The 12,823-nt window shown below is 37.8% G+C and overlaps 1 protein-coding gene across 1 annotated transcript; it reads right to left on the reverse strand.

Annotated features, from left to right (window-relative positions):
- Positions 1–4,565: 4,565 nt before the first annotated feature.
- Positions 4,566–7,627, reverse strand: LOC134796848 (cuticle protein 16.5-like). The gene is made up of 4 exons (XM_063769059.1): positions 7,601–7,627; positions 6,014–6,154; positions 5,198–5,338; positions 4,566–4,755 (listed from the first exon to the last, which is right to left on the reverse strand). The coding sequence occupies exons 1-4, from the start codon at positions 7,610–7,612 to the stop codon at positions 4,570–4,572; spliced, it is 480 nt and encodes a 159-aa protein (XP_063625129.1). The 5' UTR covers positions 7,613–7,627; the 3' UTR covers positions 4,566–4,569.
- Between the last annotated feature and the right edge of the window lie 5,196 nt (positions 7,628–12,823).

A 12,823-nucleotide genomic window follows, 5' to 3' on the forward strand; every position in this document is an offset into this window, starting at 1 on the left:
TGCGTCCACTCCACACAATTGATCGAAAAACTATCCCGTCTGGACACCTACTGGCGGTAATCACGCTGCTCCGCACATAAACTAACACACACAATTCCACTAGGTACAGCCAGGGTCCAGCATCAGCTCTATCTTGGGTACTACTCTTCCAAGTTCTCATTAAGACGTGTCGGATGACCAAAACAGCGTGTGCCTATGTTGCACCAAACCTGAGTTCCACTAGGTACAGCCAGGGTTTAGCATCAGCTCTATCTTGGGTACTAATCTCCTAAGTGCTCATCAAGACGAGTCGGATGTCCAAAACAGCGTGTGCCTATGTTGCAACAAACCTGAGTTCCACTAGGTACTGCCAGGGTTCCGCATGAGTTCTATCTTGGGTACTGTTCTCCCAAGTGCTCATCATGACGAGTCGGATGTCCAAAATAGCGTGTGTCTATGTTGCATCAAACCTGATCGAGTTCCACTAGGTACAGCCAGGGTTCAGCATCAGCTCTATCTTGGGTACTACTTTCCTAAGTTCTCATCAAGACGAGTTGCATGACCAAAACAGCGTGTGCCTATGTTGTATAAAACGCGAGCTCCATTAGGCACTGTCAGGGTTCAGCATCAGCTATCTTGGGTACTGAAAGTACTGATCTACCCAGTGATCATCATGACGAGTCGGATATCCAAAACAGCGTGTGTCTATGTATGTTGCATCAAACCCGAGCTCCACTAGGTACTGCCAGGGTTCGGCATCCGCTCTATCTTGGGTACTACTCTCCTAAGTGCTCATCAAGATGAGTCGGATGACCAAACCATAATGTGCCTTTGTTACACCAAACCTGAGTTCCACTAGGTACTGCCAGGGTACTGGGTCATTTTGCTGAACTGCACGCCGACGTTTCGATTGGCATGCAGTTCCCATACAAGTTGCAGTCGGGTTGTAGTCCGTCTGTATCGGCCCTAAGTCACTGAAGTTTGTATTAATTATGCTTATCTTTATTTATAATTTTAGCAGTTCCAAGCAATAGTAACACTAAAGGCGCCATTCATTAATTACGTAAGACAATTTTTGCCAGCTTTTGACCCCCTCCCAACCCTATGTAAGAAATTATAAGAATAGGCTGACCCCGTCCAGCCACCAATATAATTTATTTTCAAAAAAATATTTTTATGAATGTTTATTTGTACCTGTACAAAGGTACTTGAGCTCGTTTAAGCTAACTCTGCACCGTGTTTGATAGCATAGAGTGTGGAAGTATTATTTTAAACGTCATAATTTAATAAAAATAAAAAAAATATCGCATCTTTGTGATCTTACTTAAGAACTATGAAAACCCCCTACCACCCCATTGTAAGAAAAAATAAGATATGTTCGACCCCCCTCCACCCCAAAATCGTCTTACGTAATAAATGAATGGCGCCAAAACTGTATCTCGAACTGAAAATACCCGATTTAAGTTTGCTAACACAACATGACTGATCATCACATCGTCAGCGTCACAAAACATACGAGTAAATTGACCTCCGCAGTAAATATACAGCAAGATTGATTGTTCTAGTAGGTATTCACAAAAACTTAATTGCTAAAATGGGAATCAAACCAAGTGAAGCGAGGTGGGTTGAATCCAAAATTGTACCCACTTTGGTATTCATCGTTGTTAATGGCGTAAGCGCCATCGACATTATTGAACTTGAAAACACCACATAGGTATCGTATTGTCTGAATACCCACAACACAAGCCTTCTTAAGTAGTCAATTTGTATAAGAATCCAATATTTATTTATTTATTACTAACGCCATCTGTTAGAGAAAGAAATAATTAACATTAGCACGAATGTTAATTCATCATTTTGCCAACAGATGGCCCTAGTAGTAATACAAAGTGTTATTACTTTATTTTATTTTTTTAGGTTTATAAAATGATATTTTTATGTTTGATAACACATCTAGACATGAATTTAAATTACTATGTTAAATTTCAAACCTAACAGTGCAGTAGTTTTTCCGTAAAGTGTACCACAAGAATGCATAGTTCGTCGATTAGTGATAGGGCTCGCTTCGCTCGCCCTAATTATGCACTACCCCGATGAATGTCGGACTAGGTCAGGGCGGTCTGATAATAATATCTAATACCTTAAAATGAGCAATTCTTGTTTATTTATTTATATGAATTTCGATGAAATTAGCTATATGGGGGTTTTCGGGGGCGATAAATCGATCTAGCTAAGTCTTATCTCTGGGAAAACGCGCATTTTTGAGTTTTTATATGTTTTCCGAGCAAAGCTCGGCCTCCCAGATATTATTAAGGTAAATGTACTGGTGCTCGACGCGGTCCCAGTACAATGTCATCTTAAAACTTAAGTCATTGTCAATAGAGGTGACAGCAATGTGTCATCTATTGGGCATTAGCATGTCGAGCACTAGTACGTTTACCTTAAAGGTGCATGGACAGAAAGAAGTTCTTCTTTTCTATTTAATCCCTTTGTTTGAGTTAATAGAGATTAAAGTATTTTTTACTGCAGTATTGTATTCATAGGTTTATAGCGCCTTAAATCAAAGTCTAAAATTCTTCTTACAAAATATGAAATGACTGTATTGTTCGAATTGGGCCGTAATTCCAATTACTGCGAATGTAATAGTTACATTACGAAACAAGTGCGAAAAGTAGGAATTGTGTCGTTTTAAAACACTCTCTTCGGTCGTGTTTCAATTTATCGCCACTCGTTGCGAATTACCTTTTCGCATGTGTATTCTACAACGTTTTACAGTACATTTGGCCCTTTAAATTTTCGACATACTCGTACGCACGTAGTGCTAGTTACCGCACTAGGGTGGCGGCTAGGGCTGCAAAGCAGCAACATGTGTACTGTAAATGTTTATACTTTTAGTCCTTATTTCTCAATTGCGCAGAACCAGCTGAACTTGATGAGCTAAAATTTAGCACACAGGAAAACCTGGTACATCTCGTCATCAGAATAGCTTTTATGTATAATGGAACGTCTATAACGTCTGCTTTCTCGAAGCATCTTCAACTCTGTAAGCTTAGCACGAGTGCGTAGCGACAGCATCTCACGTGTGAAATAGAGCACCCATCTTTGTCTAACAGTAACATATAAAGAGACAGATAATATATCTCGAGCACGAGATTCTGTTGGGGCGCATTCTTGCCAAGCCTACGAGCACTTTACAGTAGCCGTACCACGAGTTGACACTTGACGTTTACGTAGGCGACAGCTTGGTGAGATAGAGAGGTAAAGCGATCGAGTTCAAGTAGTCCCTAACGTAAGTGTCGAATGCCAACTGGTGGTAGCCGTGCTGGTCCTCGATTCAAAGCCAGCGTGGTGACCCCAGCAGCTGTCATAAGCCCGCACGCGATCTGTAGTGATGCGCCATTGATTATACAACCATACAACGCAGTCTCCCGATGTGGCATTGTTTCATTCATTATGGCTTCCTTGTTTACATGACGTCACGTGAGATGTTGTTATCTCGTTTAGTTTAGGTTAGTGTGAGAGTGAGAGGCAATACGTTTGGGTAAGGTTAGTGTTTTTACGTTTTTGCATGTTAATGTTGTCATCATTCGTTTTCGTGATGCATGATTTTAATAGAAAACATATTATGATTTTAATTATCTTTGAGATTAATTTAGATAAGTAGGTACCTTCTTCTTTGGTTAAGAACTACAAAAAACTACTATTAGTGAAACCCATTTAATTACCCAAACGGGTCTACCGCGATATAATTTCATTGTTTTTACCTTAAATTCCGACGTTTCAGTTGAGTTGCACCAGCTGTGGTCACGGAAAGACCAGGTCCAGTAAGTCAGGTCAGGTCAGGTGTGGTCAGGTCTTTCCGTGACCATAGCTGGTGCAACTCAGCTAAAACATCGAAATTAAAGGTAAAAAAACAATGATTATTATAGGTATCGTGGTAGACCCGTTTGTGTAATTAAATATGATGTGTGCAAAACGCGAGAGTTTAAAGTACCATTTTTATTACTCTAGATTTTCGCCAACCGAATTTAATAATAATGAAGGGTTGTAAGGGATGGCCAGTACGCCGACTTAATGGCGCACTCTTAAAGGAATACTTCCTCCGAGGTCGAGTCCTAAGATCGGACAGCCGCTGGCGGGGTTTCGGAAGCATGGTCTCGGTTGTTTCCCGTGCCCCGCCTTATAGCCTTGAGGCGGCCAACAGAGGGGTTTTAGTGGGTAAACCTGGGGTCTAATTAGCCCACAACAGGGAGTCCCATATAACCATCCCGGCCCGTCCCCGCGCCGGGCGGTATGCGTAAAGCATTTCCCCAGTTTGTTTGTTTTATGGCAATCCTGAAAAGTTACGCGTTTCTGAGAAAAACCAATTATGACTAACGAAAATTCGGACAAACAATACATTATGACTTAAAACTATTTGGGAATCAATAGAGACCCTTAATTAGTACCTTGGAGATTGTGATGTAATAAGTCCTTAATTCTACGAGTTGACTATTATTCAGAAATAAAACGAAAAAACCATGGTATAAATCTTTATTGTCGCTACCGACGATCTCGACGCATATAACGGGGCTACAGTAACTAGTGGGACTACCATCCGTGTCCGTAGCCCACGGACGCGATCGCTGGCGCGTGGTACGACTGCACGATGGGCTGTGCGATGGGCGCGTGGTACGACTGCACGATCGGTTGTGCGATCGGTGCATGTACGATGGGTTGTGAGATAACTGGAGCGGCGTGGACGACTGGCTGTGCGATTGAGACTGGGTGGACGACCTGAAAGAAGATTATTGTGTGTTAATGACCAATTCTTTAAAATATTTTATGCTAAAATGGTTTCTAAATTAGGTGTTATAAAATTATAAGGAGTTGTAGAGCTGTCTCGCTACTCATTTACGTCATTTAGTCTACCTGTATACTTACAACTGCATGGAATATATGTATTCTTACAAGTATCCGAACAATACTTGTTGTTGCTTTTATAAATCTATCTAAACGCCAGTATATTGTGAGCCACCAGCCCGTGGTACATTTGGTTGATCTTATTTACTCTGGGTGCCGCCTGCACTACCGGCGCGGTATGCACTACGGGTTGCCCACTGCCTGGTTGGAACGAAGAGTAGCTAAGGGCAGCAGGCTTGGCTATATCTACGGGAGCATGGACCGCCTGCACTACCGCCACGGCAGTACCGGTTGCGCACTACCTGGTTGATCCTACCTGTTGGAATGAAGAGTAGCTAGTGGCAGCAGGTTTAGCTATGGCTACGGGTGCGGCGTGGACTGCCTGCACTACTGGCGCGGCGTGCACTACGGGTTGCGCAACCGCTACTGGTTGCTGTACTAGGCTGACTGATGACACCTGAAAAGGTAAGTTTAGTTTAGTTTATGTATTTCATAATGATAAATTACACTATAAGTTATTCTTACGCTAATCTTTATGAATTTACATTATGATCGTCAATAATTTGGCATACAAACATATAATCATAAAATGTTATCAACAATGATAATCAAAAAACAATAGGTACAAGTTGTGAAAATTAACAATTGATAAGTTAAAGAGGTATTTGAGAATTATCGTCATGTAACAGCCCTTTATTGTACGAAACGAGGATAGGTAACAGCAGATTAAGAATTGAAAGTACATGGCGAACTTATCCCTAAAAGGGATCTCTTCCAAGGTTATTTTGATACGACTTTTAATCCTTATTGTTAGTCAATAAAGCTTCATTAGCAACTACCTATTTTGTCTAATCTTCTATATGAATAATATTTATTTGATTGGATACCTGCAATTCTTTGTGAAACATAAAACTGCTTTGTAAAGTTTATAGTTTATCCCTAGAGTTAGACCAAGACAAGTCTGCAACGATTTTGATAGCACACACAGTGCAAGTGTTATTTTAAACGTGAAACTTCTATGAAATTATGACGTATAAATAACACTTGCACTGCGTGTGCTATCAAAATCGTAACCTCAACACTACAGCTGCTTTCGTCAGAACTGTAAATGCTTAGCTAAATATATAGCTACCCCGTGTCCTAGTCCATAGCCGCCTACGCCGTAGCCGCCGAGGCCGTAGCCGCCCAGGCCATAGCCGCCGAGGCCGTAGCCGCCGATGAGGCCTCCGGGCCTCGGCGCGGCTGCCGCCACGGCCAGAACTGTAAATAATACCTGTGGGGAAAAGTCAGATTTATATGTATTTCTCTATAGCTAGTATAGGTAGGGTGAGTTGTTCATCAGTTAACCACCCTTTTTTCGAGCGGTCATAATATCTCGCAAATTTTCAATTAAAATAAATTATTGCGAACATTAGTCAATAGACTAAATACATATAACATCCATAAGTCCATAACATAGGAACAAATATTCACGATAAACACACAAATACCACCAGTGGTGACTGGAGCCTTACCAGGATTCGAACCCGGGACCTCCTGCTCTGTAAGCAGGGTCACTACCAGGGTCACTAGCAAGGCTAGGATGCCGTTAATAAAATAAATCTATATATTTTTCATAGGAGATACTGATAATAGTTCTGTCGGTAGGTATATACATGTGCCTTATATTTTTAGAATTCCTATTTGTCATTGTCGGTTTCTATTTGTAATGTAATTTTTAATTAATATATCTGGGGTATTTTTTATTAATCTATCTACGAGTAGGTATATTCACTAAGTTATTTGTGCCGGTTTAGGCGGAGTATGTGACTTTCTTAGGAACTTCGCTTTCGAGTTAGGTCATGGTCTGAGGACGTCACTTTCTGAGTTCGTCACTTTCTGAGAACGCCACTTTCTGAGGACGTCACTTTCTGAGTTCATGAGTGCATGCTAAAAAAACTGACGTACTCAGAAAGTGACGAACTCCGAATGTGACGTCCTCAGAAAGTGGCGTTCTCAGAAAGTGACGTACTCAGAATGTGACGACCTCAGAAAGTGGCGTTCTCAGAAAGTGACGTACTCAGAACGTGATCTAACTCGAAAGTGACCTCCTAAGAAAGTGACATACTCCGCCTAAACCTATATTATGTTTGTTTATTTCTTTCTTTGTTTTTATCAATAAAGTTTCTACTACGAAAAAAAATATCCTATATGTGACTTCGTACAAAATAGATATTAATTAGATAGATAGGTCCTTATTTATTTATCAAAAGGAAGAAGCATAACTTATGGTCAATGCCAGCGCCTTAAGTGGCCAGAGGGCTGGCAGAGCTGCAAGGTAGCTCTACCTCGGACAGAGAATAAGTCTGGCCATCCAAATGGTAACGCAGTCAGCCTTCTGGACACCAAAACTCATTAAGGCGAACTGAGATATTTTATTTATAAGTTTAGTTTTTATTTTCATGATTAGTTTACTGTAGATTTATTTAATTTTTAATGTAGGTACTTGTATGTTGTACCCAAATAAAACGAGGTTTTGACTATGTATAGGCAGCCTATGTACCTATAAATTACAAAAAAAATATCTACCTTAATGTTAACTAACTTAGAAAAAATTGTGTTTACATTTGTATTACTTATTAGCATTTTCTATTAATTAATATTTATGATTCAATCAAAATTTTCACATCTCTCTCCCTCTTCCCCTCAAAAAGAAAGTCAAAATCAATGAAATACTCACTAAGTATCGCATAGTTGGGATAACCGTCGCTCGCGAACTAAGAATGTGGTATGACCAATTACTGGCCCAGCTGCCCTTATATACGAGATGGTATTTAACTAGCCTAGGTTTAGACATCCGCAGAATTAATTTTAGGTGCGCTGAGCGAACGTGACGAGAAACGGCCCTACATTTCGAAGAAAAACTGAACGAGAAAATCTTATTTAAGTCACACAATGATAAACAACTCTATTTCTATTAAGCTAAGGCTGTAATTCCAAATTTTAGGAGATTGTAGATATACCGTTTTTTTATAATGGAGGTTTTAATTTTAAGGATTAAAATTTATAAGACTACTGAATTACGGCTGTTTTTGAATATTTTTTATCAGGAATTTAGTTCAGTTTTTTTATAGAAGAGGCGGGGCGTTATGTAAAGTATCTTGAGTTATAAATAGGGATGCATACGTTTGGCTTCTGTTACATATACCACCCTTAGTTCATATTATATGTAATCCTATATTTTTTCTCGAAAAATATCGATTTACTCGTAGCGATAGATTATTTTAATAATCAAATTAAAATTCATTAATAATTATTCGCAAAGAGACGTCCATTTTATTTACTTCTAGTCTTGTGTTTCTGTTATCTGTTGATTGTATATTCATTTAAATGGTTTAATGTTAAGAGTAGATGTGAAATTGTGAATATTAACAAAATTAAATATTAGTTTGAACACGCAAAAGCACTTTGCACTTAAGTAGTGGCATGGTGCAGCAGTTTCAGCCAGCAATCAATCAAGATACATCAGAAGAAGTAAACATTTTATAGAAATCTATTGAAATGACTGTTGCCAAGATTAGTTTTAACCTTTTGAACGCCACAGACGGCAATTGACGTCAACGCAAAATCGTGACAACGACGCCAAAGACGGCATTTGACGTCGATCGTTTTTTGATGAAAATCTACTGAAAAAAACTTTACTGGCATTATTTATTCACAAAACTAAATTTTACCCCCGTGGCGTCAGTGGCACGGCAAATGGATGCGCCGTTTGGCGTTCAAAAGGTTAAATCTGAGAAACAAGGATCATATTTTGGATCAAAGATCTTAAAATTGTTTTACAATCTCTTTAGAATACATCTGTACATTTTATTTTACAGCGGTCACCCCTAAATATAAAAGCTTACCTTATTCGTTAATCAAATAATCATGTCACGATATACCCACATTTAACCGTCGCGTAGCATTGACCGTATTTGTTCAAATAAAAAACACAAAACTAATACACTTTATCGACAGCATGTTTGGGTAAGATCTAAAATAGCTAAGTCAATATGGTAACATACATGACTTACATGAGTCACGTTTCAAATTCGTAATAAATACCTGAAATGCTGCCTTACCATTAAATTTGCTATAAGAAGTTGGACGACATTGATTACAGTCTTGGCATTCCTGCTCTTGGATACTAAATTATACATTCCAGTATTTAATAAACATGATTAGCTTAATTACTATATTAAGATGATTAAATTGCTAACACTTAATCATGTCCTAATACAGCAGTGATGAGGCAAACATGTTCTACTGTAGAACCTATATATGCAACTAAGTAATGCAAAGTAAATAATAGTAAATTAAACTAGTTAAATTTATATTTTATAATAAATATGAATGGCAAAAAGTTTAAAAATATTTTTGAAGTGGCTATCATATGGAGCTTTTAAAATTTACAACAATTATTTTTTAAAGACATTTTTTACATATAGTCGATCAATCTTTGCCATGAAATGGACTACGGCATACATTTTGAAACTGTAATAATAGAAGCCACAAGTGTTATTATTTTCTACATGCTCTGTACCTTTTTTCCGCAAGAACACGGGCAATTATAGGGTTCCGTAACCAAAGGGTAAAAACGGGACCCTATTACGAAGACTCCACTGTTCGTCTGTCCGTCTATCTGTCACCAGGCTGTATCTGTTGTCATGAACCGTGACAGTTGAAATTTTCACAGATGATGTATTTCTGTTGCCGCTATAACAACAAATACTAAAAACAGAATAAAATAAATATTTAAGTGGGACCCATACAGCAAACGTGATTATTATGCCGTTTTTGTGTAATGGTACGGAACCCTTCGTGCGCGAGTCCGACTCGCACTTGGCCGGTTTTTGCACTTTTGAATTTGGGATATTTGAACTCGAATTTAATTTACGCTTGCATAAGTACGTGATTCTTATGAGGCTATAGTATATATAAAATAGTTTCAAACTACCTATGTATTAAGTTACTAATCTACCGGTAGCCCTCGCATTCTATCAGCGAAGTGCCCGAGATGCACCAACCATCATCTTTTAAACTTTGCTGTTGGGTAATCAGATCATTGCGTGATCTGACAGACATGGTGCACTATTACCTATTCAGGACGCCTATGATGGTTTTGTCACCATATCATTAATCATTTAATGCATGATATGACGACTATCTGATAAATGATATAATTCGGTAAAAAGTCGCGAGGATAACGTATAAGTGGCTAATGATAGCGTGATATGTTTTGAGGTTTATAAAAATCAATTTTAAACTCGATGACTTAAGGTGTATATTAAAGAAAAGATGGTTAAATCACATTCTACCACTTATCCACATATATCATTGAGAGTTAAAACTTATCCATGATTTGAACTTTTGAAAAATCAATTCTAAACAAGTTTACTTAAAGTGTATTTTAATTAATAGTTCGCGAGGATAACGTATATGTGACTAATGATAGCGTGACATGTTTTGAGGTTTTGAAAAATCATATTTATACTCGATGACTTAAGGTGTATTTTAAAGAAAAGATGGTTAAACTACATTCTACTATTTATCTAGATATGTCATTGACAGTTAAATTAATCCATAGTTTGAGCTTTTGAAAAATCAATTCTGAACAAGTTTACTTAAAGCGTATTTTAATGAATAGTTGGCTAAATGACATGCTATCACCACTTATGCACATGTGGCATTGATAGTTAAAAGTTATCCATGGTTTCAGATTTTGAAATATAGATTCTAATTGAGTTTATATAAGGTTTTTTTTAAAGTGAATCTTTTATTTCACCGCCTCAAATTTAACCGTCTTTATCATGTCGCAAAATCTACTTTATTTCTAGTACTTAGAATTCATAGTCTTTGAAATAAGCTACATTATCGGACTAAAGTAGACTCGGCTACAATACTTAATTCACGATTGCTGATATTTGCTTGTAATGTCATACAAAATTTTAAGGATAGTAGTCGACCTTATTAACCTAAAATACGGTGATCTGTCAAAATCAAATAAATAATTCTGCCGTGCTTATTAAGAGCAATAACTCATTTTGAAATCTCTTTCTATTGTAGAACACATTGTACAAGTACAAAGTGTCCAATTGAATGACACTTCAAAATGAGTTAGAGTCGGACCAAGAAAAGTCTGCAGCGGATTTGATAGCCCACGCAGTGCAAGTATTATTTATACGTCATAATTTCATAGAAGTTTGACGTTTAAAATAACACTTGCACTGCCTGGGCTATCAAATCCGCTGCAGACTTTTCTTGGTCTGACTCCACTGCTCTTATTATAAGCACGGCAGAATTGTACAATCACCCACACTGTTAACTGCACATCGGTGGACTTTATGCCTTTTGAAATAAGGTCCACCGATGTACAGTCACCTGCAATAATATGTTACTTTTCGAAGGCCGCAAATATATGTGACACGCTCTTATCACTCGACAAATAAGATCGTGTCAGATATTTTTGCGGCCTTCGTTGTGTAACATATTATTGCAGGTGACTGTACCTACAGTTAGGAATGTTGCAGTTTAGAAAAGAAATCGTTTATTTGAAAATAAAACATAACCTATTCGCTGGGTGCGATATGACAGCGGACTTTGAAATGTCAAATGGCTGGCTGTCATTACGAAGAGAACAAATAATTTCAATGAAATATTGTAACTTACATATATTCTATTCGAACATGTAAATCTTCATTTCCCCTCTAAAATGGCACAAATGGCACAATCAATAAATTTCAGGTAGTACACACACACGGACTTGCTCATGGCTGACTTTACGAGAAGTAAAGAAATAAAAATCGAATAACGCATTTCACATAGGTAACTACTGGGAGACCGAACTATGCTCGGAAAACATATAAAAACCTAGCTAGATCAATTTTTCGCCCCCGAAAACCCCCATATAGCAAATTCATCGAAATCGTAAGAGCCGTTTCCGAGATCCCCGAAATATATATACATATAAAAGTTATCCATGGTTTCAGATTTTGAAATATAGATTCTAATTGAGTTTATATAAGGTTTTTTTTAAAGTGAATCTTTTATTTCACCGCCTCAAATTTAACCGTCTTTATCATGTCGCAAAATCTACTTTATTTCTAGTACTTAGAATTCATAGTCTTTGAAATAAGCTACATTATCGGACTAAAGTAGACTCGGCTACAATACTTAATTCACGATTGCTGATATTTGCTTGTAATGTCATACAAAATTTTAAGGATAGTAGTCGACCTTATTAACCTAAAATACGGTGATCTGTCAAAATCAAATAAATAATTCTGCCGTGCTTATTAAGAGCAATAACTCATTTTGAAATCTCTTTCTATTGTAGAACACATTGTACAAGTACAAAGTGTCCAATTGAATGACACTTCAAAATGAGTTAGAGTCGGACCAAGAAAAGTCTGCAGCGGATTTGATAGCCCACGCAGTGCAAGTATTATTTATACGTCATAATTTCATAGAAGTTTGACGTTTAAAATAACACTTGCACTGCCTGGGCTATCAAATCCGCTGCAGACTTTTCTTGGTCTGACTCCACTGCTCTTATTATAAGCACGGCAGAATTGTACAATCACCCACACTGTTAACTGCACATCGGTGGACTTTATGCCTTTTGAAATAAGGTCCACCGATGTACAGTCACCTGCAATAATATGTTACTTTTCGAAGGCCGCAAATATATGTGACACGCTCTTATCACTCGACAAATAAGATCGTGTCAGATATTTTTGCGGCCTTCGTTGTGTAACATATTATTGCAGGTGACTGTACCTACAGTTAGGAATGTTGCAGTTTAGAAAAGAAATCGTTTATTTGAAAATAAAACATAACCTATTCGCTGGGTGCGATATGACAGCGGACTTTGAAATGTCAAATGGCTGGCTGTCATTACGAAGAGAACAAATAATTTCAA

The sequence above is a fragment of the Cydia splendana genome, chromosome 14, assembly GCF_910591565.1.
Source record: "Cydia splendana chromosome 14, ilCydSple1.2, whole genome shotgun sequence".
Classification (NCBI taxonomy): domain Eukaryota; kingdom Metazoa; phylum Arthropoda; class Insecta; order Lepidoptera; family Tortricidae; genus Cydia; species Cydia splendana.